Source organism: Salminus brasiliensis, chromosome 16 (genome assembly GCF_030463535.1).
Source record: "Salminus brasiliensis chromosome 16, fSalBra1.hap2, whole genome shotgun sequence".
NCBI classification, from domain to species: domain Eukaryota; kingdom Metazoa; phylum Chordata; class Actinopteri; order Characiformes; family Bryconidae; genus Salminus; species Salminus brasiliensis.
Genome location: NC_132893.1, coordinates 34761691 through 34787824, shown reverse-complemented (window position 1 = coordinate 34787824; position 26134 = coordinate 34761691). Strand labels below are relative to the sequence as shown.

Below are 26134 nucleotides of genomic sequence, written 5' to 3'. Positions count from 1 at the left end.
TAAAGGGTCTGAATATTTAGGTCCATGAGAATTTTGGGGGGTTTAATTTTTAATAAATTTGTAATTTATTTTTATTAATTCAGATTTTCGCTTTCTTATTATGGTGTATTGAGAGCAGATTGACGGGGGCAGCTGATGATAAAATAGTAGTTATTTAAATCATATTTATTTATTGTTTTTATTTGGGGACTACTTGTTTTGCCATACAGCACCCTGTCCACATGCACATATCCCTCCACCATGAATAGACTCTTATTTTAACTGTCTCAAAACATCAAAAAAAAGTATTTTCTGACAAGAAATGTTCATGTTAAAACGCTTTTACACCAAACCCCACTCCAAAAAAATGTATTCACATCTTCTACACATAATTTAACACGTAATTAAAAAATATTTATGAAATTGTCCTTAAAAATCCTAATTGAGTCAATAGACTCGTAAGGGAGCCTATTCGGTCGCTTTGTCGGCCTCCCGTGGACGCCGGTGGAACTGCAACTTGCATCACATACAGAAAAATAATTTCCAGCTAAAAATAAATAAATAAACAAACTTCACACGTCATATTAGCATCTTAATGTCTTTCTAAATTAGTTATAATAAATAATATGGTAGAAATTGTCAGCCTGTGATGTGATAAAACCAAAAAAGAAAATGCACTTGCGTCACGATGCAGTCTGATCTGTGGACGTCACTGCGCCGTGTTTCCCCCCCGCGTCCCATCAGATGTTGCCCCTTGCGGTGGGAGGAGGGCAGAAAAGGGGGGAAAGGGGGAAAGGGGGGTATTGGTTGGATGCTGCAGCAGCACTAGTGGTTAGTTATTGCAGGTGGAGCAGCATGTGCTGGATGTAGTAGTAGTAGCAGTAGCAGTAGCAGCAGCATCAGCAGCAGCAGCATCAGCATCAGCAGCAGCAGCAGCAGCAGCATCCTCTGCAGGAGCCCACCCGGAGTGGACGCATGAAAATGAACGGTCATGTTAAAATCCTCCCTTCTCCCACGTCCTCGGTGGGACACGGTGTCAGCCCGGACACGCACCGGGGATGGCTGCTGAAATGGACAAACTATCTGAAGGGGTACCAGCGACGGTGGTTCGTCCTCAGCAACGGCCTGCTGTCCTATTATAGGTAAGCAAACCCACGAGGGTGAAGTTAGCCTTGCGTTTGCCTGCTTGTTGTGGGAACTCTCCGTTCCACCTTAAATGGTGCAGCAGTTCCATTCTGGCGCCTGAGGCGCCAGAATGGAACTGCTGCACCATTTAAGGTGGAACGGAGAGTTCCCACAAGACGCCAACTTTTGCCTCGTATTAACTTTTAACACCATCTCTGCATTATTAAAATACTATAATAACACATTTTAACCCATTACTGCATATAAATAACCATCTAATTTTATTAAATAATTCAAAACAATAAAAAAAATCAATTTAATGGTGAGAAAATGCACGAAAATGGCATGAAAAGGGTTCCCCGAGAACATTTCATCATTCTGGTACCTTCAGGATCCATTTTCCCATTGTAAACATTGTAAACGTTCCCATTACAAATGTTCTAGATCAGGGAGTGAGGTCTTTCTAGAACATTTTACATTGTGCAGAGGTTCTTCAGAAGTGTCATTCTGAAGTTATAGAGGAACCATGTTTTTCTGAGGTTCTTAAAATGGACATAAGGTTCTTCGCGGCCTCTTGTTTCATGTTAGTGTCTTAGAAGAACCCATGTTTTGCTTTTGTTTGAAGAACGTTCACATTGTAAAGGTTCTGAATTGGTTGATGGATTCATCCTAGAACCTTTGTTATGGAGGGTTCTGGACACTTCGTAATTCATGTGCGTTCATTTCTTTTTTTTAAAAGGTTCTTCAGACAAGGCCCTTAGTCTAGTTCCCTGTGGAACCAATTTGCCATTGTTTAAAGAATATTCACATTGTAAAGGTTCTAGATTAATGTATGGGTTAATACTAGAACATGGGAGGTCATTTTGAACACAGATGAGCCACTTTGGGTTCTGTAGGGATCTGGTTCCCTGAAGAACCAATTTGTCAATTTTTAAAGAATGTTCACATTGTAAAGGTTCTAGATCAATGCATGGGTTAATACTAGAAAATTTGTGTGGGGTTCTTCATTCTTGAAAGTCATTCTGAATGCAGATGAGCCACTTTGGGTTCTGTAAAGATCTAATTCTGGTTCCCTGAAGAACCAGTTTGCCTCTTTTTTTAAATAACATTCATATTGTAAAGGTTTAGATCTGTGTAAGAGTTCACACTAGAACCTTTATGTGGGGTTCTACATTCTTGAAAGTCATTCTGAACACAGAACTTTAGGTTACTTAAAGATCCCTGAAGAACCAATTTACCATTTTTTTAAAAGAACATTCACACTGTAAAGGCTCTAGATCAATGTATGGATTTGTCCTGGAACTTATGTAGAGGTTCTTTTAAACCTATAAAAGGGTTCTTCACACTTTGAAGTCATTATATAGAGGCAGATGAACCATTTTTGGTTCTGTAAAGAACCATTCATCTTTTTATGAAGAGGTTCTTTGTATTTTAAAAAGGTTCTTCACACTCACACATCTCGTTCGGGTTCTAAAGAACAACCACGTTTGGTTCCCGAACACCTTTTTACCCTGCTTTACACTTTCTAAAAGAATGTTCACGTTTTTGGGGTATGTCCTAGAACCTTTATTATGCAGAGGTTCTTTAAAACAAAAGGTTCTTCTCTCATTCTGGTTCCAAGAACCGTGCGTGACGGAGAGATCAATTTATTTATTTATTTTTGAACAAAGCTACAGATAATGTTGACGTTCTGTTCCACTTTTAGGGTTCCTCATCGAAACGCTACATTATGAGGAGGTGCTGTGAATTTTGAGAGGTTCTTCACAGAGCTGAAATCTGAACTGTCTGGGGGCTCTTGAGGACCAGTTTGAGAACCACTGCTCTTAAGAACCAGCAGTGAAATGTATTCGGTTCCTTTAGGAAGCAGAACGTGGTTCTTCTCTCTGGCGTTACCCCGAACAGCCCGTTAGTCCCTTTGGTTTTATGAGTGTGTGGGAAAGCGCTGAGAGCCGGCCTGCGGTCGGAACCTGCTGCAGATAACAGCTTAGGGGTGTGTGTGTGTGTGTGTGTGTGTGTGTGTGTGTGTGTGTGTGTGTGTGTGTGTGTGTCTTTAGGACTCAAGCGGAAATGGCACACACCTGCCGTGGCACCATCTCCTTGGCGACAGTACACATTGAGTTGGGAGACGCCTGTCACCTTGTGCTGACGAGCGGGGGGCGGAGCTACCACTTGAAGGCCAGCTCGGAGGCGGAGTGTCAGCGCTGGGTTTCTGCGCTGCAACAGGCCAAAGCAAACGCCACTCAGATGATGCACCACTCAGGTGAGGGCTTCAGGGTCAGATTTGGGCTTTTATTAGGAGGGGGGAACCGAGGACCGGAGTCTAGCACGGTTTGCTCATTTCTGTGATTGGTGCTCTTATGTAGAGCTAATAATAGTAATAATAATAAAAATAATAATCATCATCATCATCATATTTATTATCATTAATATTATCACAATATTTACAGGTATCATCATTGTGATATTCTGACTCAGACAAAAAACATCCCCAGTGGGAGATTATAAAAACTGCTGTCCAGATCCTGCCCCATACTAATTAATAAATGTATTTATTTATTTATTTATTTATTTATGATATGATTCATAATTTGCTGCAGTGGGCAAACAGGACTAATTACATTCTCTGTAATGAAATATTGGGTTGGGTTTTTTTTTTTTATCAATAAAGCAAAACTGATCACAATACAATCTATTCCTCACCCCTACTCTGACACTGCAACTAAACCTGGTACACTATACGGACAAAAGTATTGGGACACCTGCTCATTCACTGTTTCTTTTGAAATCGAGGGGATTAAAAGAGCTGATCCTGCTTTGGTTGGAGTAACCGTCTCTACTGTCCAGAGGAAAAAAGCTTTCTACTAGGTTTTGGAGGAGTATTGCTGTGAGGATTTGATTGTATGCATTCAGTGAGAAGAGTGTGAGAGATGGGTCCTTAGCAGTACTTCTCTACAGAGACTAGAGAAGCTGTGTGTGTGCATTTGCACATCTGTGTCAGCAATGGGTGCAACTGTAATTCGCTGAGTGCGTTTATTAGAAGGGGTGTCCCCAAAGATTTGGACAAACACACACACACACACGCACACACACGCACCGTCATATCAGAATATTAATCAGAATATTATGACCACCCCTGGTTTGGAAGTCGGCCCATTATATCATCGGTTTCTCTGCAGACTTTGTTAGTCAGCCTCCTCTCACCCTGTTCTTCAACGATCAGGACCCCACAGGACTGACCACCACAGGGCAGGTAGTATTCGGGTGGTGGGGATCGCTGCTCAGCAGGGCAGCAACACTGACTGACACTGTGGTGGTGGTGTGTTAGTGTGTGTTGTGTTGGGTTGCTGCTGTAGAGAACAAGGCAGAGAACCCTTGGAGAACCCCCTGCTTTTAAGGGTGTACAGAATCCGTGGGGCAGAGTGGGGCGTCTCCTCCTGCAAACATGCTGCTGTTCAGCTTTTCAGCCTTTAGCCTCTAGAGGGCGCTGTGGTTAGTGAATTACTCTAGGGAGGATGCTTGTGTTTAAATTTAGATTCAACTATGACAAGCTGTGTGTGTGTGTGTGTGTGTGTGTGTGTGTGTGTGTGTGTGTGTGTGTGTGTGTGTGTGTGATGAATGCAAATAACTGACAGAAGATGTTCTATAAGCTGTGTGCTCTCGCTTCTTGATCTTTCTGTTGCCTTAAATGGGAACTTCACCATCCCTCTGATCTTTTAGTGAAAAATCATCTGTACACTAAAGGTCCACATGTTTGTGGACACCCCTTTAATACTTTAATTTGCATCCATTGTAATCATTCAACATCCTGAACTCACTAACACTCTTGTCACTGAGTACAATCAAATCCTCACAGCAATGCTCCTCCAGAGAGTCATCTTCTCTGGACAGTAGAGACTGTTACTCCAACAAAAGCAGATCAGCTCTTTATAAAACTCTTGGTTTCAGAAGGAGCGATGAATGAGTAGGTGTCCCAATACTTTTGTCCATTTTTTTTTTCTCCATATGAAATTTGAGTTGCCAGATGAATGTTCCCAGTAGTATTAGGAATCCATTGACGTTCACATACGAGGTTTGTGTGGGTTTATGTCCAGTTTCGTTATTTTGTCCGTTTTTCGAGCTCATCCGTGACCTCAGTGAAGACCAGCTTCTGACCCTGCAGTGGTTTCACACAGGGCAGAGCACTGAACCACGGCACGCAGAGCGAGCAGAAAGTGAGGGAGAGGTGGCGTGTGTTAGGAGAGAGCGAGACTGAGAGGGTGAATGGAGGAGAGGGAGTAGAAAGGGAATCAGGGGGAGGAGAGAGAGAGAGAGAGAGAGAGAGAGGGAGAGGGAGGGTATAGTGTGAGAAAGACAGGGTGGGATGAGTGGAGAGAGGGAGCGTGAAGGAAGGAAGGAAGGGAGAGAGGGAGCGTGAAGGAAGGAAGGAAGGAAGGGAGAGAGGGAGCGTGAAGGAAGGAAGGAAGGGAGAGAGGGAGCGTGAAGGAAGGAAGGAAGGAAGGGAGAGAGGGAGCGTGAAGGAAGGAAGGAAGGAAGGGAGAGAGGGAGCGTGAAGAAAGGAAGGAAGGGAGAGAGGGAGCGCAAAGAGGAAGGGAGCGTGAAGGAAGGGAGAGAGGGAGCGTGAAGGAAGGAAGGAAGGGAGAGAGGGAGCGGGAAGGAAGGAAGGAAGGGAGAGAGGGAGCGGGAAGGAAGGAAGGAAGGGAGAGAGGGAGCGTGAAGGAAGGAAGGAAGGGAGAGAGGGAGCGGGAAGGAAGGAAGGAAGGAAGGGAGAGAGGGAGCGTGAAGGAAGGAAGGAAGGAAGGGAGAGAGGGAGCGTGAAGAAAGGAAGGAAGGGAGAGAGGGAGCGCAAAGAGGAAGGGAGCGTGAAGGAAGGGAGAGAGGGAGCGTGAAGGAAGGGAGAGAGGGAGAGAGGGAGCGGGAAGGAAGCAAGGAAGGGAGAGAGGGAGCGTGAAGGAAGGGAGAGAGGGAGCGCAAAGAGGAAGGGAGCGTGAAGGAAGGGAGAGAGGGAGCGTGAAGGAAGGGAGAGAGGGAGAGAGGGAGCGGGAAGGAAGCAAGGAAGGGAGAGAGGGAGCGTGAAGGAAGGGAGAGAGGGAGCGCAAAGAGGAAGGGAGCGTGAAGGAAGGGAGAGAGGGAGCGTGAAGGAAGGGAGAGAGGGAGCGCAAAGAGGAAGGGAGCGTGAAGGAAGGGAGAGAGGGAGAGAGGGAGCGTGAAGGAAGGGAGAGAGGGAGCGTGAAGGAAGGGAGAGAGGGAGCGGGAAGGACGCAAGGAAGGGAGAGAGGGAGCGTGAAGAAAGGAAGGGAGGGAGGGAGCGTGAAGGAAGGGAGGAAGAGAGGGAGCAAGAAGGGAGCGTCAAGGAAGGAACAGAGGGAGCGTGAAGGAAGGGAGAGAGGGTATAGTATGGGAGAGAATAAAGGGGAGAGGGTAGGATGAGTAGACAAGGCAGCAGGAGGAGAGGAGATGGTACTGAAGGAGAGCGAGAGAGGGAGAGAGAAAATGTGAGAGGGAGGGGGAAAGAACGTGGATGAGAGAGAGAGAGAGAGAGCACAAGCAGGAGGGGAGGGGGAGTGTGCGAGCGAGGAGGAGGAGGAGGAGAAGGAGGGGGAGAGCAGAAGGGAGAGAGCAGGCTGGTGAGGAGACGCTGCTCCTCTGCTGGAGTGTTCTCCAGCAGTGTTCCTCAGCAGCGGCAGCGAGAACCCTGCGGTTCTCCTCGGAACGTGGTTCTGAAACAGCGGACGGGTTTAGAGGCTGGGAGCTGGGTTTGGCTGCAGGAGCTGAAGTTGAGAGGAGCGCAAGGTATTTATCTCTCCTCCACAGAAAGAAACCTTCTGAACTTTCAGCGTGAAGAGTTTAGTACTTTCAGGCTTTTTGGGGCGTTTCTATTGGTCTGTTCATCATGACGTACTGATGCAGTATAAAGAACAGCACCCAGGTCCACATCCTGGAGAGAAGAGGAAAGCAGTAAAAATGGAGATATAAGGTTTTGTGTGAGGATGAATACATAATATTAGAATATTTTGTTTTTATTCTTCTTCTTGTTGTTTATTTGAACACAACCGTTGGTCTTTGTATTGTATCAGAATTTGATGAATGGACCAATAGAAAAGCTCCAAAATGCTGCTTGGAAGAAAATCTTTACATGGACTTGCTTTGAAGATTAAGAAGGTTTTTGTTGTCTAGACGTTTATTCGTGAGATTTTTGGACCATGATTACATCCTGTACTCGACACTAGGGGTGGAAGATTGCTTCTGTGGCTGTTTAGTGCTCAGTGAGAACTGTAGATTTAGGCCAGAAGGGGGCGCTTATATTTATTTTAACTGTTTATTATTATTATAATTAATTAATTAATTACATTTCTGCAAGGCCTTTCATTGTTTAGGAACAATGAAAAATATGAAAGCATGTGCTCTAATCTTTTATTATATATTTCACATCTATTTTTCTATGTGTTTTTATGGGAGACCCCAGCAGAGATCTGCTGCCCTGTGCTCAGCAGGTGGTTTGGATAGGCTACATAGAGCAGGGTGTGGGGGTCTCAGCTGGGAAGCTGAATTCATATCTCAGTCAGTAAATATGTGAGTAATAGCTGGTGTGTGTGTCTGTGTGTGTGTGTGTGTGTGTTGGGAATTTTGGTCAGCATAAATGGTTCTAAGTACCACTGAAGAACGGTTCTTTGACCTTTTTGACCTTTTTGACCTTTTTATTGGTAATTGGAACCTTTGTAAAAACCGTTCTACAGAGAATCGCCTATAAAAGGTTTTCCATCAACTTGAAGAACACCCAGCAAAGAAGCATTCAAGCTTTCAAATGGTTATAGGATCATTGTGGTTCTGTACAGAACCTTTAACTTTGCTAAAGAACCCTTGTTAAGGGTGCAGTTCAGTGTTGGAGCTCAGTGAGGCAGTGTTTAGTTCAGGCTGCTGGAGAGAACCGCTGACCGAATGCTTTACAGAAGCGTCTGCTTCTAGATTCTGCTGATCTGGAACTCGTGTGGATCCATGAGCTAGTCAGCTCAGCTAATGTATTTACTGAGGCCATGAGATCCAGATCAGCAGAATCCACGAGAGCAGGTCAGGAGAGGAAGGGGCAGTGGAGGGGTTTACGGTGGGTCTGGAGGTTGTGTCTGGAGTGGATGTTAAAAGAGTTAAAACAGTGATTAGAGCGCCTCCTATTGGTGTGCGTTTGTAGGCGCTTTCCTTCATTAAATAAATAAATAAATTTTGGCTGATTGGATCCTCAGGCTGTGAAGGTTACAGTTCTGTTTGGTTGGTGATTTTCTAGATTGCTGTTGGTCCAAGTCCAATGTGGGTTAGCAGCGTTAGCCTAGCATCTGAACTAAAGAAGCACACGTCAGATACCAGACATGTTTTGGCTGATTGAGTGTGTCTGTGATCGGCATGATTAATTACTGATTCGATTTTTAGCTCCACTGCTGTGTGTGTGCGTGTGCGTGTGCGTGTGTGTGCGTGTGTGTGTGTGTGCGTGTGTGTGTGTGTGTGTGTGTGTGTGTGTGTGTGTTTACGACAGGTGACTGACGATTCCCCCAAGGTTTGTGGGTAATGAGATTATTAGTGATAATAACTAAGCAGGCTGATGCCCAAATTGGATTGTAGGTACTGCTCGCTCGCCCTCTCTCTCTCTCTCTCTCTCTCTCTCTCTCTGTGTGTGGGGAGGTGTGGTTGGTATGACTCATACAGGCTGGATGGAAGAAGGTGATCTGATCGATTCTCAAGTGACCTTCGTGTGTCTGTGTCTGTTTCCTTCTCCTCCTCTACTCTCTCCCCTGCTTTCTCTCCCTTTTTAAGCCCCCCCCCCCTGTGTGTGTGTGTGTGTGTGTGTGTGTGTGTGTGTGTGTGTGTGTGTGTGTGTGTGTGTGTGTGTGTGTGTGTGTGTGTGTGTGTGTGTGTGTGGTGTAATGTGTGCGACTCAGCCTGTTTGTGACGTACACACATCTGACCCAGTTTAAAATCAGTGTGTTATTAAAGCAGAAGCAAAACGGTGGTCCCTCCTGGTTCTGCAGAATCAGCCTAACCCCACCAGTCCCAGCCTGACTCTCTCTCTCTCATATCCCACTCACAGACTCTCCTCCAAGCTGCCATAACATTAAAACCACCCACCTAATAACGTTTACTCCCCTTTCATGCTGCCAGAACAGCTCTGACCATTTCAGGCATGGACCCCACAATACCTCTGAAGGTGTCCTGCTATGGGCTCTGGCACCAAGACTAACATCAGCAGCAGATCCTTTACATCCTGTAAGTTGTGAGGTGGGCGGGGCCTCCATGAGCATCAATTAATGAGCCTTGGGTGCCCATGACCCTGTCGTTGGTTCACTGGTTGTCCTTCCCAGACCTGCCTGATGTTTTGGAGATGTTCTGACCCAGTCATTGTCTAGAACACCACCATCATTACAGAGAATACACTTCTTCCACTGCTCCACAGCTCCTCAATGCTGGGGGGCTTTATACCCCTCTACTAGCCCATGCCTGGCATTATTAGGCAGCATGGTGCCGATAGCTTCATGCTTATTGAGTCCTATTCTATTGGCAGTACTTCTCTGCAGGGACTAGAAAAGCTAGGGACACATCTGTGTCAGCAATGGCTGCACCTTAAAGAAGCTGAATGCATTCATTAGAAGGGATGTCCACAAACTTTTGGACATATAGTGCAGGCTGACTTTATGATGTATCATAATGGTTCAGGCTGGGTTCCCACCCGACACACATGCACACAGTCCGCTTTCCTCAGTATGTGGGTCAGCAGAGCAGCCTGGAGGAGTTCTCGCCCCACTCTAATCTCTCCTCTCGGGAGAATCCACACTAATCCGCTTCCTCCTGGTTGTTTTCCTGCTCTGGGACGCTGCAGCCATCAGAGTTAATTGACTTACCGCCTGTGTGCTTGATGGGGCGTAAGCTACACCCATAGTTCTCAAATTGGGGTCCTGGGAGCCTCTGGGGGTCCGTGACATACAGCCAGGGGGCTTCTCCTTCTATAGACCACCTCAGCTCTGCTGCAGCTCCAGCTCAGTGATGACCTCATCAGTCTGAGCCCCGTGACCGCAGACCAGAACGTAATCTGGCTCGAGGCCATGAAGCCAGCCAACTTACACTGACCGGACAAAAGCGAGCTCACAGTGACCTCATGAGACTCTAAGGGTTAAATATGGACTTAAATGCAAATGAGATTTTTCAAATATTATAATGTTCAAAGTTACTATTTTTTTTTTTTAAATAATAATAATTTCCAGAATGTTCCGGTGTTCAGACTCCTTCCGGGTGTCCTCAGGAAGTTCTCGGAGTGATGCTGGAACGTTGAGGAGTGTGAACTCCTGGGTTTGAGAGGAGGTGTTGGAGGAGCAGGTGCTGTCACTCTCTCTCACTCCTGCAGTGGAGTGCTGCTCTCAGCACTGTGAGGAGTTGAGGAGTGCTCCTTCAGTGTGGCTCAGAGTGAGGAGGGGGCGCGCTGACGCTGGTGCAGCAGCTGGTTCTGTGGACGTGCTGCTGACCGTCTGTAAACCCGGTTTGGTGACTCAAGATTTTCCTTGAAAGCTTAACGCTGCGGCTCTCTGCCTCTCCTCCCCTCCTTTCCTCCCGCCTCTCCTTTCCTCCTTTCCTCTTCTCCCATTTACTCCTCCTGCCTCTCCTCCCCTCCTTTCCTCTTCTCCCATTTACTCCTCCTGCCTCTCCTGCTCTCCTTTCCTCCTGCCTCTACTGCCCTCCTTTCCTCCTGCCTCTTCTTCCCTTCTTCCCCACTGTCCTCCTGCCTCTCCTCCCCTCCTTTCCATCTACCCCTCCTTCACTCCTCCTGCCTCCCCTCATCTCTAGTCCTGCCCTCTGTCCTCCCCTTCCGCCTCTTTTCCACTCTCCTCCTGCCTCTCCTCTTCTTCTCCCATTTACTCCTTCTACTTCTCCCCGCCCCCTCCCCCTGCCTCTCCTCACTTCCACACCTTTCTCTCTTCCTCTTCTCTCCTCCTGCCTCTCCTCCTCTCCTCAGTCTGTTTCCAGACTTCTCTCACTTCATACTAACTGCTTTCACTGACTGTGTCACACTGCTTATGAAGGTGTGTGTGTGTGTGTGTGTGTGTGTGTGTGTGTGTGTGTGTGTGTGTGTGTGTGTGTGTGTGTGTGTGTGTGTGTGTGTGTGTATACACACACTGAACTGCGTCATCTTTTTTTTTTTTTTTTTTTTTTTTTTCTAAAAATAGTTCAGCCTTCGGATTGTCTGCCTTTTTGTTTCCAAGGCAACCATGTTCATTCACTGTGTGTGTGTGTGTGTGTGTGTGTGTGTGTGTGTTTGCTGAAGTAGAGCGTGCACATGCAGTCAAATACACTTAATCACCCTGCTCTCTCTCTTAATTGATAAACTCTTCCACAGAAGTGTGTGTGTGTGTGTGTGTGTGTGTGTGTGTGTGTGTGTGTGTGTGTGTGTGCGCGCTAGACTGCAGACTCTGCTGCTATTTATAAGCGTTTCTAACTCTGCCCCACAGCGCCGCAGAGAGATTTACACACACACACACACACAAACAACCCAACTCTGTGTGTGTGTGGGCTTCTGCAAGTTCTGCTGTAAATGCTGACGTCAGAGCTGGTGTATCTCAGTGTGGGAACAATGATCTCAGACTGCTACTCTTAATCATCACCTCCATCATCCTGCCTGACCTCTCTCTCTCTCTCTCCTCTTCTCAGATGACTCTGGTGACGAGGTCCTGGTCGCCCAGCCGGACCGCGCTCTGACCCCTGCTGCTCTGAAGACTCTGGTCAGTAAGCTGGATGATCTGAGCACGTGTAACGACCTGATCGGGAAGCACGGGGCGGCCCTGCAGCGCTCCCTCAGCGAGCTGGAGGACCTGCGCTGCCCCAGCGACGGAAACGACAAACTGAAGACGGTCAACGAGCGCGCCACTCTCTTCCGCATCACCTCCAATGCTATGATCAATGTGAGTCCGTTAACCCTTCCAGCCCTGCAGCTGAGCCTGTTCTACAGTAAAACACCTTCAGTTCTACTCACACCGGAACCCTCTCAAACCTCAACCACCAAGTAATTATTTGACCTTCTATTCTATTCGATTATTAAATATTACTTACTGCATCTGCGGTGGACTGGTGCCCTGTTCAGAGGGTGTTCCTGCCTTGCATCCAATGACTCTGAGCCACCGGGACTCTGACCAGGAAACCAGATAAAAAGATGGATGGAGATTTAACTTTTAGATGATTATTATTATTATTATTATTATTATTATTATTATAATTTTAAGTATTTATCCAAACTAAAACATGTAGAACCACCATTATTTAACCCCTTATTTTCTGAGCTGCCTTTAAATTTTACTCAATTCAAACTTTGAAATCTGTATGTATGCATGCAGTGCATCGTTAATCCTCCAGGGGGCAGAAAACATGTATGTAATTTTATTGACTTTATTGACTGAAGGCATTTAGCAGACGCTACACAAGACCTTAAAATACCCTTAGCTAGTTTGTAGAGACTAGAATGCAGAAGATACAGACGTCAGACAATACTCCACTCACTCTGCTATTCACCCAAGTCCTCTCAGAAGAGGAGGGTCTTCAGTCTGGGTTTGAGGACAGCGAGCGTTGGACTCTGCTGTTCGGACACCCAGGGGAAGTTCGTTCCACCACTTCGGTGCAGGACAGTAAAAAGTCTGGATGCTCGTCTTCCGTGAATCTTAAAGGATGGCGGGTCGAGCCGAGCCGTACTTGAGGCTGGAGGGGCTCTTGGTGCAGATCGGCTTTTGACCATCGCCATCAAGTACGGAGGGGCTGGCTGGTCCAGTCTTGGCTTTGTAGGCCAGAGTCAGGGGTTTGAATCTGATGACCTGGGCAGGAGCTGCAGGAAGCTACAGTGAAGAGAGAACCCAGCAGAGGAGGAGGAGCTGACCATGGTGGAATTTAGAGACGTTGAAGACGACCGCTGTTAAGGGGTGATGGTGCTCAGAGGAAGACCATTTATGTCTTTGTGTGTGTGTGTGTGTGTGTGTGTGTGTGTGTGTGTGTGTGTGTGTGTGTGTGTGTGTGTGTGTGTGTGTGTGTGTGTGTGTGAGAGAGAGAGAGAGATCTAGTGCCTGTGCTGGTAATGAGCTGCTGTCACTGATGAGCTCCTGCTCTCTGGTTGTCTTTGGCTCAGGCTTGCCGAGACTTTGTGGATTTAGCGGAGGCGCACAGCCGGCGGTGGCAGAAGGCGCTGCAGTATGAGAGAGAGCAGCGGCATCATCTGGAGGAGACCATCGAGCAGCTAGCCAAACAGCACAACAGCCTGGAGAGAGCCTGGAGAGAGGCGCCCAGCACACACACGCGTGAGCCAAACACACACACACACGTGCATGCGCTAGTACTGGCCTGAGTGGGCAGGGCAAAAAGGCTGGTAGCTGAGTGGGCGGGGCAAGGAGCATTAGGATGAGTGGGTGGAGTTAAACTGCAGTAGGCTGAATGGGGCTGTAGGATGAGTGGGCGGGGCTGAATGGGGCTGTAGGATGAGTGGGCGGGGCAAGGAGCATTAGGATGAGTGGGTGGAGTTAAACTGCAGTAGGCTGAATGGGGCTGTAGGATGAGTGGGCGGGGCTGAATGGGGCTGTAGGATGAGTGGGCGGGGCTGAATGGGGCTGTAGGATGAGTGGGCGGGGCTGAATGGGGCTGTAGGATGAGTGGGTGGAATTTAACTGTAGTAGGCTGAATGGGGCCGTAGGTTGAGTGGGCAGGGCAGAGGAGCTGTAGGCTGAGTGGGTGGAGTAAAACTGCCGTAGGCTGAGTGGGTGGGGCTATACATCTGTAGGCTGTTTGGGCAAGGTTAAATTGCAGTGGTTGGAGCTACAGCGTTGTAGGCTGAATGGGTGGAGCTATCTTACTGTAGGCTGACTTGAAAAGTGTGTGTGTGTGTGTGTGTGTGTGTGTGTGTGTGTGTGTGTGTGTGTGTGTGGTCTTAGAGGGATCTGAGCGGTCAGGAGAAGTGGACACCAGTGATGAGAATGAGGATGTAGAGTTTTTTGATGCCATGGAGGACTCGCCTGCATTCATCACTGTGCCTGCGTCCAACCACACCCAGCACGGGTGAGTGTCCCTCACACCACAGCTCCTTAACAATTAACGCCACAATGTCAAATTAAAGAGAGTGTGTGTGTGTGTGTGTGTGTGTGTGTGTGTGTGTGTGTGTGTGTGTGTGTGTGTGTGTGTGTGTGTCTGTGTGTGTGCTTTACAGACACTCGGGTGGGAGTGTTAACCAGAGCATAACCGAGAGCATGCCCAGTGACTGGGGTCAGGAAGACAATGTGAGTTTGAATGTCCAGACACCTCCTCCACCATCACCCTGCAGTAACTGTCATTGCTCTTCTGGGAAGGCTTTATACTAAATGTTGGAACATTTGCTATGAGGATTTGATTGTATTCAGCCTCACAAGAGCATCAGTGAGGTCAGGTACTGATGTTGGGTGATTAGTTCTGCCACTCCAACTCTGCGCAAAGGTCAAAGGTCTTAGATGGAGCTCCATCATCAGTACAGAGAACCACACAGCTCAATGCTGGGGGGCTTTATACACCTCTTGTCCCCTCTCAGCCTGTCCCAGAGTGTCCCACTGCTTTTCTGTGGCAGTCATAAATGCTATGGGTGCAAGCTCCCACCTTCATTTACTTGCATTTAGCAAGAGTCTCCACAGGGGGGAGCTATTAGAATTAAAATGGGGTTGAATCACTGTGTGTGTGTGTGTGTGTGTGTGTGTGTGTTTTCAGGACACTTCCGGCTCATACGGCCTGCAGCAGCGGAGAGGCAGACGCAGCCGTATCCCAGACAAGCCAAACTACTCCCTCAACTTGTGGAGCATCATGAAAAACTGCATTGGCAAAGAGCTCTCCAAGATCCCCATGCCTGTACGATGTGTGTGTGTGTGTGTGTGTGTGTGTGTGTGTGTGTGTGTGTGTGTGTGTGTGTGTGTGTGTGTGTGTGTGTTGGCTTGTGTAACGTGGTGGTGATCATTTTAAAGCAGCATTACATAGGAATTCTACCTTAAACCAGCAGCTTCAGGATCATGCTGATGCTCCACTGACTGGAACAGGGAGAACGGCGTCTCCGTCATTCCCACTCCGGGCCGGAGCGCTGCTGCTGCTACTGCACTATGGAGCTTTGGTGGTGGAGCTGCAGGAGGAGAACCTCTCTCCAGAACTGCCGCTGTGTAACGCTGCGTAACCCATAGAGTCATATTAGTGTAGAATCCTGTAGTATTACTCTACCACCTCAGCCCACATGCTGTTCTACCTTCATATAAAGCTTCTGCAGCTCTCAGACTGTCCAGAAATGCACGTATACAGCTAGCTGTCCATGCGGGGGCGCTCAAAGCATGATTTGTATTTCCTGCAGTGGAGTAAAAGTGAATCACACTTACCACCTGTAGGGGGAGCCCTGGAGCAAAACATAGCACTACTTGTAGTAGATAGAAAAGGAGTTCTTTAAGCGTTCTTTAGTAACAGGACAGCGGTTCTGTATTTTAAGGACCATTTGGAGGATTAAATCGCGCTTTAACTGGACAAATAGATCTTTGGATAGAAGGATTGCAGTTCTGTGGGCTACGTTGCTGTTCTAGATAGCAGCGTAAAGGGTTTGAATATTGTTACAAACCAAAAAAACACTGTTCTGTATTATTGATATATAGAAGGAGAGTGTGTTGAGTAGAGTGTGTTGGGAATGTGTGCTGGTGCATAACCAGTTACTTGATAATTAAATAATGTCATATTTTCATTTGAATGTTTTAATTGAATTATTTTGACTTTTTTTTCTTTCAAATTATTTTTGGTCACTTTTCTATTTTGGCAGATTTGTCCAAATGGTCTAATAGTAATCATGTGCATGTGTGTGTGTGCTCCTCTTCCTCCTCCTCTTCCTCCTCCTCCTCCTCCTCCTCCTCCTCCAGGTGAACTTTAACGAGCCTCTGTCCATGCTACAGCGTCTGACTGAGAATCTGGAGTACAGTGAGCTGCTGGACCGGGCTGCCCGCTGCTCCTGTGCTCTGGAGCAGATGTGTTTGGTGGCTGCGTTCTCCGTCTCCTCCTACTCCACCACCGTCCACCGCACCGGGAAACCCTTCAACCCCCTACTGGGGGAGACGTATGAGCTGGACCGGCTGGAGGAGAGCGGGTACCGCTCCATCTGTGAACAGGTTAGGCTGACCAGTAGTGATGCCAGGGAACTTCAGGCTCTCGTCTGCACTCGGGGCAGTCCTGAGTCGTGTAGGTGTGTGGGGGAGATTCAAATGAATGCATAAGCAGCACAGGATTAAAAAATAGAGAACATTATCTAGAACCTTACCTGTAATGGCTTTTTAACCCTCTGTCTTTACAGTTAGAACATTTACCAAAGCATCTTACCATCTCTGTCTGTCCAGGTGAGCCACCATCCTCCTGCCGCTGCCCATCATGTGATGTCTCAGCGTGGATGGACTCTGTGGCAGGAGATCACCATCGACAGCAAGTTCAGAGGGAAATACATCTCCATCATGCCTCTGGGTCAGTCTTACACACATCGTTTTCAAGCACTAAAATTATAAAGCGTTAAGGTTTTAGTATTTTATTCATAAATTAATGCATGGTAGTGTTATTTTTTTATTTTTTATTATGAACTGTATAAAAATAATGGAATCAAATGGTTCATATGTGTGATTCACTGATTCGTTTCCTTAAGAATTGTAAGTGAATCGAATCAGAGTTCACATTGCGCCTTCATTCTCTCACCCCCCCCCCCGCAGGTAATATCCACCTACTGTTCCACTCCAGTGGGAATCACTATATCTGGAGTAAAGTCACTTCCACAGTTCATAACATCATCGTAGGCAAGCTCTGGATTGACCAGGTATGTGTCCAGTACCACAGAGGTTTAACCATGTGTTTGTGTACACGTAAGTGTGGGGATGGGGTCTCTCTCAGCCTACTTTGTCAAAGTAACAGTGTGTTACTTAACTCCGGGTGGTCCAGCAGACTAAGGCGCGGTCATTGTGATCAGAGGAATCAGAGGGTCGCTGGTTCGTATCCCGATCACGCTGCTAGCTATTGGGCCTTGCTCTCTCTAGGGTGGGCTACCCAGGGTGGGTAGAGTGATGTGGAGCGCTCTCTCCCCACATCACTCTAATGCGGCGCTGGCAGTCACTGGCGTCTGCTAGTCGGAGGTTCAGAGACAAGTATATGGTGATCCCTCCAGGTGCTTTAGCATCTGTTGCAGTTTTAAAAAGAGGTGTGGCTGGCTGCGCAGGTGTCGGAGGGGCGTGTGTTGGTCTCACCCTCACTAGTGTCGGAGGTGTTGCGTGAAAGGGGGGGTGCGGGGGGTTGAATATGGACAGGTTAGATATCTGGGGAGAAACGGGTAAAAAAAATCTGACATCAATTTAAAAGTAAGTGTGTGAAACTACCTCCACCATGTTTGAAAGCTGCACTTTAGCCTGACCTAAGGCCTGAAACGTCCTCCGTTACTTTAAGCTGCACCCATTGCTGACACCGATGGGGAATAAAGCCCCCCATCATTGAACTGTGGAGCAGTGGAAGAACTGTGTTCTCTGGAATGATGGTGGTGGAGCTCCATCCAGTACTTTTGGGATGAGGTGGGGTGATGATCATCCAATATCCTGGCCTCATTAACACTCTATTTGCTGAATACAATCAAATCCTCACAGCAATTCTCCTCCAAAATCTAGTAGAGAGTCTTCTTCTCTGGACAGTAGAGACAGTTACTCCAACAGCAGGATCAGCTCTTTTTAACACCCTTGATTTCAGAAGAATGAGCAGGTGTCCCAATACTTTTGTCCATATAGTATATTCATTCTTCAGGTGTATTCAAGCTGAACCACAAGCTGTTAGTGTGGACTAGAGGGCGAGTGGAGAGAGATGGGTGTATGTGCTGGTTGCTGTCACTCCTAATAAGGAAGGAAAAGTGCAGTACTTTTCTTCCTCTGCAGTTGGAGCCTCACCTCCTCGCTGACTGTACAGCATGACTCATCTTCAGCTCTCCGTCTGTCTTCTCTCCTCCATCTGTCTCTTTACTGTCCTTCCTTCTCCTCTCATCCTCTTATTCTGTCTTTCTGCACCTCTGCTCCTATATCGCAGTTTTGTGGTAAAGCACTGTGTGTTCTCTCCTCAGTCTGGCGATATCGAGATTGTGAACCGCAGGACAAAGGACACCTGCCACCTCAAATTCTCACCTTACAGCTATTTCTCCCGGGACGTCCCGCGCAAGGTGAGGCCAACACCTGCAATCTATTTAATTATTTACCCCCCCTCTTATTTCTTGCCCCTTCATTCATTGTCTTTCAGCTCTCACCGCAGTGTGGCCTATAGTGTGCTGCTGCCCTCTGGTGGCCACCATGAGGAAACGTAACCAAACAGATTCCTATACCAGGTCAGTTTGGACCACTTATATGAATCCACTTGTCATGTCTTGTCCCATCTCCAGGTGACCGGTGTGGTGGCGGACAGTGATGGTCTGGCCCACTACATCCTGTCTGGAACGTGGGATGATAAGATGGAGAGCGCCAAGATCGTGGAGAGTAGCCGTGGCTGCGTGGGCTCAGAGGTCAAACAGAAAACCGTCTACCAAACCCTTCCCCCCAAACTGCTGTGGAAAAAATACCCCCTACCGTAAGAACCACTTTCTCTCTGTGTCTGTCTGTGCGTACACTATATGGACAAAAGTATTGGGACACCTGCTTATTTATTGGTGTTTCCAGAATTAAAACAAACAGTGGGGTTGAATTGAAATCAGGATGTTGAATTTGATCTCCACCCCAACTCATCCCAATAGTACTGGATGGAGCTGAACCACCATCCGTCATTCCAGAGAACACAGTTCTTCCACTGCTCCTCAGCTCAATGCTGGGGGGCTTTATACCCCTCTGCCCCCGCCTGGCATGTTGCCAATAAAGTCATGTTTATTGATCTGTTCAAGAGAGTCCTATTCTATTGGCTGTCCACAAACATTTGGACATATAGTGTATCTGTTCATTTTTATCTATATCTGGCTCTCATTTATTGTGTGTGTGTGTGTGTGTGTGTGTGTGTGTGTGTGTGTGTGTGTGTGTGTGTGTGTGTCAGTGAGAATGCAGAGAACATGCACTATTTCTCCTCTCTGGCTCTGACTCTGAACGAGCCCGAGGAGGGCGTGGCTCCCACCGACAGCCGCCTGCGGCCAGATCAAAGGCTGATGGAGGCGGGGCTTTGGGACGAAGCCAACGCCCACAAACAGCGCTTGGAGGAGCGGCAGAGGCTGGAGAGGAGGACGAGGGAGGCGCAGGCCAACATCGCTCTGGAAGAGGGTTCGAGAGCTTCTATTTATGCCATGCAGGAACTCTAGTAGTAGAAAGTCTGGTAGCTTCCATGGTAGCCATCTGACTGACCTGCAAACAGAACCGCGCTTCAGAAATACCACAACCACACGGTCACACACTTGGCTTAAACTCTGATGTGCAGTGCACACACAGTTATTCTACTGGGATCATTTTCAGGGGACTGGGGGTGATCCCTGTTTTTGATTCCTGGATCTGAATTCTATTTTTATTTATTTTTTGCATTTATAACAACAGTGGGGAAAATATGCATTAGGCAACAGACTCTTCTTACACATGGGGCAGTGGTGGCTCAGCGGTTAGAGCTCCGGGCTGTTGATAACAGGGTTGTGGGTTCGATTCCCAGGCTCGGCAAGCTGCCACTGTTGGGCCCTTGAGTAAGGCCCTTCACCCTCTCCTCTCTCTGGGCGCTGGAGTTGGCTGCCCACCGCTCTGTGTGTGTGTGCTCACTGCCCCTAGTTTGACAGATGGGTCAAAGGCAGAAGACACACTTCGCTGTACAGTGACGAATGCGAGATGTGATGTGGAGTTAGCATAGAGCTGGGCAATATGCTAAGATGTTATCGTATCGTTATTTATGTATATATTATACTGGAATTAGAGATCGCAATAAATATCATATATTGTTAATAAAAAAAGTCTTTAAATATCTTGATATAAACTTTTTCCATCGCCCAGCTCAAAGTTAGCAAAAAGAGACGCTCGTGTCCTTTTCTACTCTGCTAAACTCCTTACAGGAGGATCAGACTCTGATAAGCTCCCCGGTCTGAACACCACTGCTTTTCTCACTGAACACAATGACCGCTGAGCCAAGACAACCTAGCCTTTGGTCCATGTTGGAGGGACTTCCAGACGTGTTACCTGCCCTCCTATTGGCTGTGCTGAAGCCCAGTGAAGATTTTTTGAGGAAGGCGGAAATGCATTAGAGCCCCTTTCAATTGACTTCCATTCTAAAAATATCCAGTGCTCCTTCTCATTGACTTCTGTGGGCTGTGCTGAAGCCCTTTGAGCGCTCTGTTAAATAGTTCAGACGGCTGTTCGGTAACGGTACAGTTCAGAACCGGACGTGGCGACGCAGTGACCGTAATTAAACTAGCACAGCATAATCTAGCATAATCGGTTCACTCTGACCTGTGCAGTCTGGCCCCCATAGAAGACAAATGATTTGCTTTTCTGACCATCAGGATTAAACAGGACTGTCTCTCCCTCTCCGTCTCTCTCAGGTCGGGCAGTGGAGGTTCATCGGCCACTGTGGTTCGAGAAGAGGATGGACTCCGAGACCGGGGAGAGCACCTACGTCTACAGAGGAGGATACTGGGAGGCCAAAGAGAAGCAGGACTGGAGCCAGTGTCCATCCATCTTCTGAGGGGTCAGCTTCTCTTCCCTGCAGGATGACCGCTACTTCCCAGAGCCAGATTGAACACAGATGGACAGATGATCACACACCGGATGTGTGATGTGATGGCCTGTGTGTGTGTGTGTGTGTGTGTGTTTGTGTGTACTTCCGAAATGGAGACGTCTCGAGGACTTGAATACACACACGTCATAGTTTTCCACATTATTTATCAATGTATAGTACATTCACTTGTGTGTTTGGTGTGGGATGGGTGGGTGTGTGTGTGTGTGTGTGGGTGTGTGTGTGCATTTTGTGGCAGATGAAATGAACGCTGCATGGCAGATGGGTTATTTATTTGAGCACAGTAGATTCCAGCACTTTATTTATTAACGGTCAGACTCTGGCCGGCCCAGGTGAGCTGTTCTTAACGACTCTATTTTGGACGAGTTTCAGGTAAAAAGGGACCGATGGCGCCGTTTACTGGCCAGGTTTGATATATCAGGCTAAATATCCATACTTTCAACCTAATCTAGCTGCATCTGCAGGGTACGATTTATTACAGCGAACTGTACTTTCCATTGACCTCCATTACAACTGTGGTCAGAGTACCTGCCCATTGTAAGGGGGTTCTAAGCGGCTTTTCATTGATTTCCATTTTAAATATGCCTGGAGCACCTTACCTTCGTCTTCCATTATCAATGTGCTCTGATCACCTTTCAATTGACTTCCACTTTAAATGTGTGCAGATCATTTTCCCATAGACGATCATTGTTAGGGAGTTCTGAGCCTCTTCCTATTGCCTTCCATTATAAAGGTGTTCAGGATACCTTTTTTTTGACTCCCATTTCTCAATTGACGTCCATTATAACTGTGTATTCAGGGCCTCTTCCCTTTGGCTTCCATTATAAAGATGTTCAGGATACCTTTCCTTTGACTCCCATTTTCCCATTGATGTCCATTATAACTGTGTAACCAGGGCCTCTTCCCATTGACTTCCATTATAAAAGTGTTTAGCGTACCTTTTTTTTGACTCCCATTTCTCAATTGACGTCCATTATAACTGTGTAATCAGGGCCTCTTCCCATTGACCTCCATTATAAAGGTGTTCAGTGTACTTTTCCATTGACATCCATTAGAAGTGTATTCAGGGCTTCTTCCTATTGCCTTCCATTATAAAGGTGTTGAGGGTACCTTTCCTTTGACTCCATTTCCCCCTTGACATCCATTATAAGTGTATGCGGCTCATCTTCCCATTGACGTCTAATGAAAGTGTGTTCTGAGCACCTGCCCATTGACTGCCCATTCTATTCTAAGTGCATTTAGAGCATTTTTTTGGTTTGTGTTAATTGACTGTACGCTACAGATGCAGCTGATTAGTCAGGAAACTTCGTTAAAAGCTGTACGCCGGCGCTAAACAGAATTACTGAACTTAGTGTGTGATGAAATTTGCGATCCCTGCGATTTGAGATTTGCCTGATCAGAGGCTAGTCATGCTCTCTGGGACTCCCGGACACGGATAGCCGTGGCATTGCTGTTGACTGGGCTAACGCTTAGACAGCTGCGCCACTCTGAAGCCCCAAAGCATTGTCATTAGTATTAATGCAGCTGAAATGATGTTCTTTTGAAAATGATGAAGCACAATTTCCATAAAACACTATCACATTCAGTAACTCCATGACGACAGAGATCTTCTTGATCTCTTGTTGGCGGTACCAGGAGATACAAGGTTTTCCTCTGACCGAGGTCTACAGCGTGCACTTGATTTAGCACCCCACACTCATCTGCCAAATACCCATTGAATGAATTCATTTGGGTGTGTTCAGCACTGAAGTGTGCGCTTTGTGGGTTTCGTCTGATCCCACGGCAGCTGACAGATCCGGACATGTTCCTGGACAGCGGCGCTCCTCAGTAAGGAACATTTATGCAGGACTAAGCACAAAGCACAAGCTCCCGCGGCTCTGCCGGCGCCTAGAGATTCAAAGGCTGAAGGATCTCTGTGCAGAACTGTTTCTGAACTCTGTTGATGGTGATTATTAATTTGATTGTGATTATGATCATATCTGTGTGTGTTGGGCACGGTTCACGTCTGCACCTGAACTGCGGGGAGCTAGAACACACTTCTGGTACACGGACGAGCCACAACATTAAGACCACTCCTAGATGAAGTGAATATTGCTGATGTAGGTGGTAACAGTGCTGCGGGTGAAGATCTGGGATCTCCTCGGTTTGTTGGGTGAGGGGGCAAACGGGCAGTGTGAAGACCAGGTCCACGTTGATGAGGGTCTGATCGTTATGGCCAGGCAACTAAGCTCGACTGGCTGGGCTGGTCTGGTCTGGTCTGGGTGGAACCGACAGAAAGGCTACTGTGGCATAGAAATGTTCAATAATGGTTCCATAAGGAATGCCTCACAGCACACAGTGCAGCGCCCCCTGTTGTTAAGCTGCAGACCAGTCGGAGTGCCCGTGCCCCTTGTCCACTGTTAAAAGTGCCTACAATGGGTACACAAGTGTCAGGACTGGAAGGTGGCCTAGTCTAATGAGTCCTGTGGGTTTTTTGGGGGTTTCTTTTTTTGTTTTTTTAACCACGTCACCTGGATGCCAGGTACACGTCACCGCTACATTGAATCCACCTCGCAGTGTCTTGCACAGATGCTGCCTCCGAGGTCCTGTAGAGGAAGCTGTTTTTTGGTGGCACACATCAGCATCTATGACTGTCAGCATACTAGGCAGGTGGTCTTAATGTTTTGGGTCATCAGTGTACGTGAACGTCACTTGCGCTTTATCCTCAGCTTAGTAGCCTAGAAATATGATGCAAATTTACCAAGTGTAGTTTTGGCTGTGACAAACAAGCTGAATATCACATTTAAATGAAAAAATGCTGAAAACAAACAGTGTTCTGGTCTCTCTTTTTTTATCATTATTATTATTTTTTATTTTTTGTGGTTTCAAATCTGGCTGCACTTCTTGGATTGTCTGCTAGGTGACGCCAAAGCACTGTATAATTATAGAACAGCCATTACATCAGACTTTCCTTAAAGCTCCAGATTAAGAGACAAACTAATAAAGCAGCGGCTCTCCGGTCGTGAAGGGCCCAATCCTGCATTTATCTTATTCTCTATCTTAGATTTTAAGTCCACTTATGAACTTTTGCGTTTATGTACCAAAGAGATTTAAGAGTTTAAAAACAGTCAATTGACTTATCCTATTTGTTTTACTGCACCTTTAAGATAGAGTTTACAGGTAGACACTCTCACTGGACACTGACTTTGTTTATTTGGGTTTATTCTGTTATATAGAGTTAGTTACAGGTAGACACTCGCTGACTATTTGGGCTTATTCTAATGTTATATAGAGTTAATTACAGGTAGACACTCACTGACTTTATTTGGGCTTATTCTAATGTTATATAGAGTTAGTTACAGGTAGACACTCACTGACTGTTTATTTGGGCTATTTTAATGTTATATAGAGTTCATTACAGGTAGACACTCTCACTGACCACTGACTTTATATAACATTAGAATAAACCCAAATAAACATAAAGTCAGTGGTCAGTGAGAGTGTCTACCTGTAATTAACTCTATATAACATCAGAATAAAACCAAATAAACATAGTTAATTACAGGTAGACACTCTCACTGACCACTTACTTTATGCTTATTTGGGTTTATTCTAATGTTATATAGAGTTAATTACAGGTAGACACTCTCACTGACCACTGCCTTTATGTTTATTAGGGTTTATTCTAATGTTATATACAGTTAATTACAGGTAGACACTCTCACTGACCACTGCCTTTATGTTTATTAGGGTTTATTCTAATGTTATATAGAGTTAATTACAGGTAGACACTCTCACTGACCACTGACTTTATGTTTATTTGGGTTTATTCTAATGTTATATACAGTTAATTACAGGTAGACACTCTCACTGACCACTGACTTTATGTGTATTTGGGTTTATTCTAAGGTTATATAGAGGTAATTACAGGTAGACACTCTCACTGACCACTGACTTTATGTTTATTTGGGTTTATTCTAATGTAATATAGAGTTAATTACAGGTAGACACTCTCACTGACCACTGACTTTCTGTTTATTTGGGTTTATTCTAATGTTATATAGAGTTAATTACAGGTAGACACTCTCACTGACCACTGACTTTCTGTTTATTTGGGTTTATTCTAATGTTATATAGACACACTGGCAGCAAATGGTTACCTTAGCAGTATTTCTATTCCCGCCTGTCTTCCGATGAGACCCACCCTCCTGTGCTGGGATGGGCTGGTGGATTAGTTGCACCGTCTTGGCTGTGGCGTAGACTTCGAGTATACACCCACTGAGTTTGCTCCTGTTGAGAAATACGCTCTCGTCAGTTAGTAAGAGCGATTCTGGGTTGGGGTCCTGGGCTGCCTCTGTCAGTAAGTATCACTAGTTCAGCTCAGGAGAAATTTTGTTTTTATGCTGATGAGATGGAGCAGGTATATTTTGAGCAGGGGAAAAAAGTTAAACTATGTGGGGCAGTGGTGCGGCAGGATTGAGACACAGTTACGTCATCCATAGCAAGGGCTTAGTCTTCAATCTGAGAGGTGGACAATGTGATTCATTGAATGAAATGAGGCCACTGACTCATTAGACGGCACCAAACTGCACCAGGCGGGCCGTAGCCTTCTGTTTCAAAACAGACACACATGAACCAATCCAGTTTACGAAGCCTAGCAAAGAGCACAGCACATTACTGTCCAGGCCTGAAGGTCCACCAGCCAGTCCTGGCACAGAAGTCCAGAATACAAGTAGCCAAGCAACCTGGCAGCCCTAGCACAAGAGCAATAATAATAAAAAGGTGCAGGTATTTGTCACTGTACAGCGAAATGTGTTCTCCGCATTTAACCCATTTGTGGTAGTGAACACACACACACACACACACACACCCAGAGCGGTGGGCAGCCAACTCCAGCACCCGGGGAGCAGAGAGGGTAAAGGGCCCAACAATGGCAGCTTGCCGAGCCCGGGAATCGAACCCACAACCCTGTTATCAACATTCCGGCGCTCTAACCGCTGAGCCACCGCTGCCCCGATCCTGACCAATCCGAGCACAGAAGAAAGCACACTATTAGCCACTATAGGATGGAGGGCAGTTCTAACAATAGTACTCAATACTAATGCAACACTAATGCAAAACCTACTAACCAATCCTAGCACAAAATATAGTACATTAGCCAATGCACAGCCAGGTAATCACAGCCATGACACACTACTAACCAATGCAAAAAATGTTGCATATTATTAGCCAGTCCTTGTACATCCTAGTACAAAATATGGCACACTACTAGCCATGCGTAGTACAAAATGTTATCCTACTAGCGAATCCT

General features: G+C 46.6%; 1 protein-coding gene across 1 annotated transcript; it reads left to right on the top strand.

Annotated features, from left to right (window-relative positions):
* Positions 1–803: 803 nt before the first annotated feature.
* Positions 804–23652, top strand: osbp2a (oxysterol binding protein 2a). The gene is made up of 14 exons (XM_072659036.1): positions 804–1121; positions 3159–3364; positions 11785–12035; positions 13244–13412; positions 14040–14163; positions 14312–14381; positions 14839–14976; positions 16014–16259; positions 16485–16605; positions 16845–16948; positions 18227–18322; positions 18539–18723; positions 19177–19397; positions 20651–23652. The coding sequence occupies exons 1-14, from the start codon at positions 955–957 to the stop codon at positions 20791–20793; spliced, it is 2241 nt and encodes a 746-aa protein (XP_072515137.1). The 5' UTR covers positions 804–954; the 3' UTR covers positions 20794–23652.
* The last annotated feature ends 2482 nt before the right edge of the window (positions 23653–26134 follow it).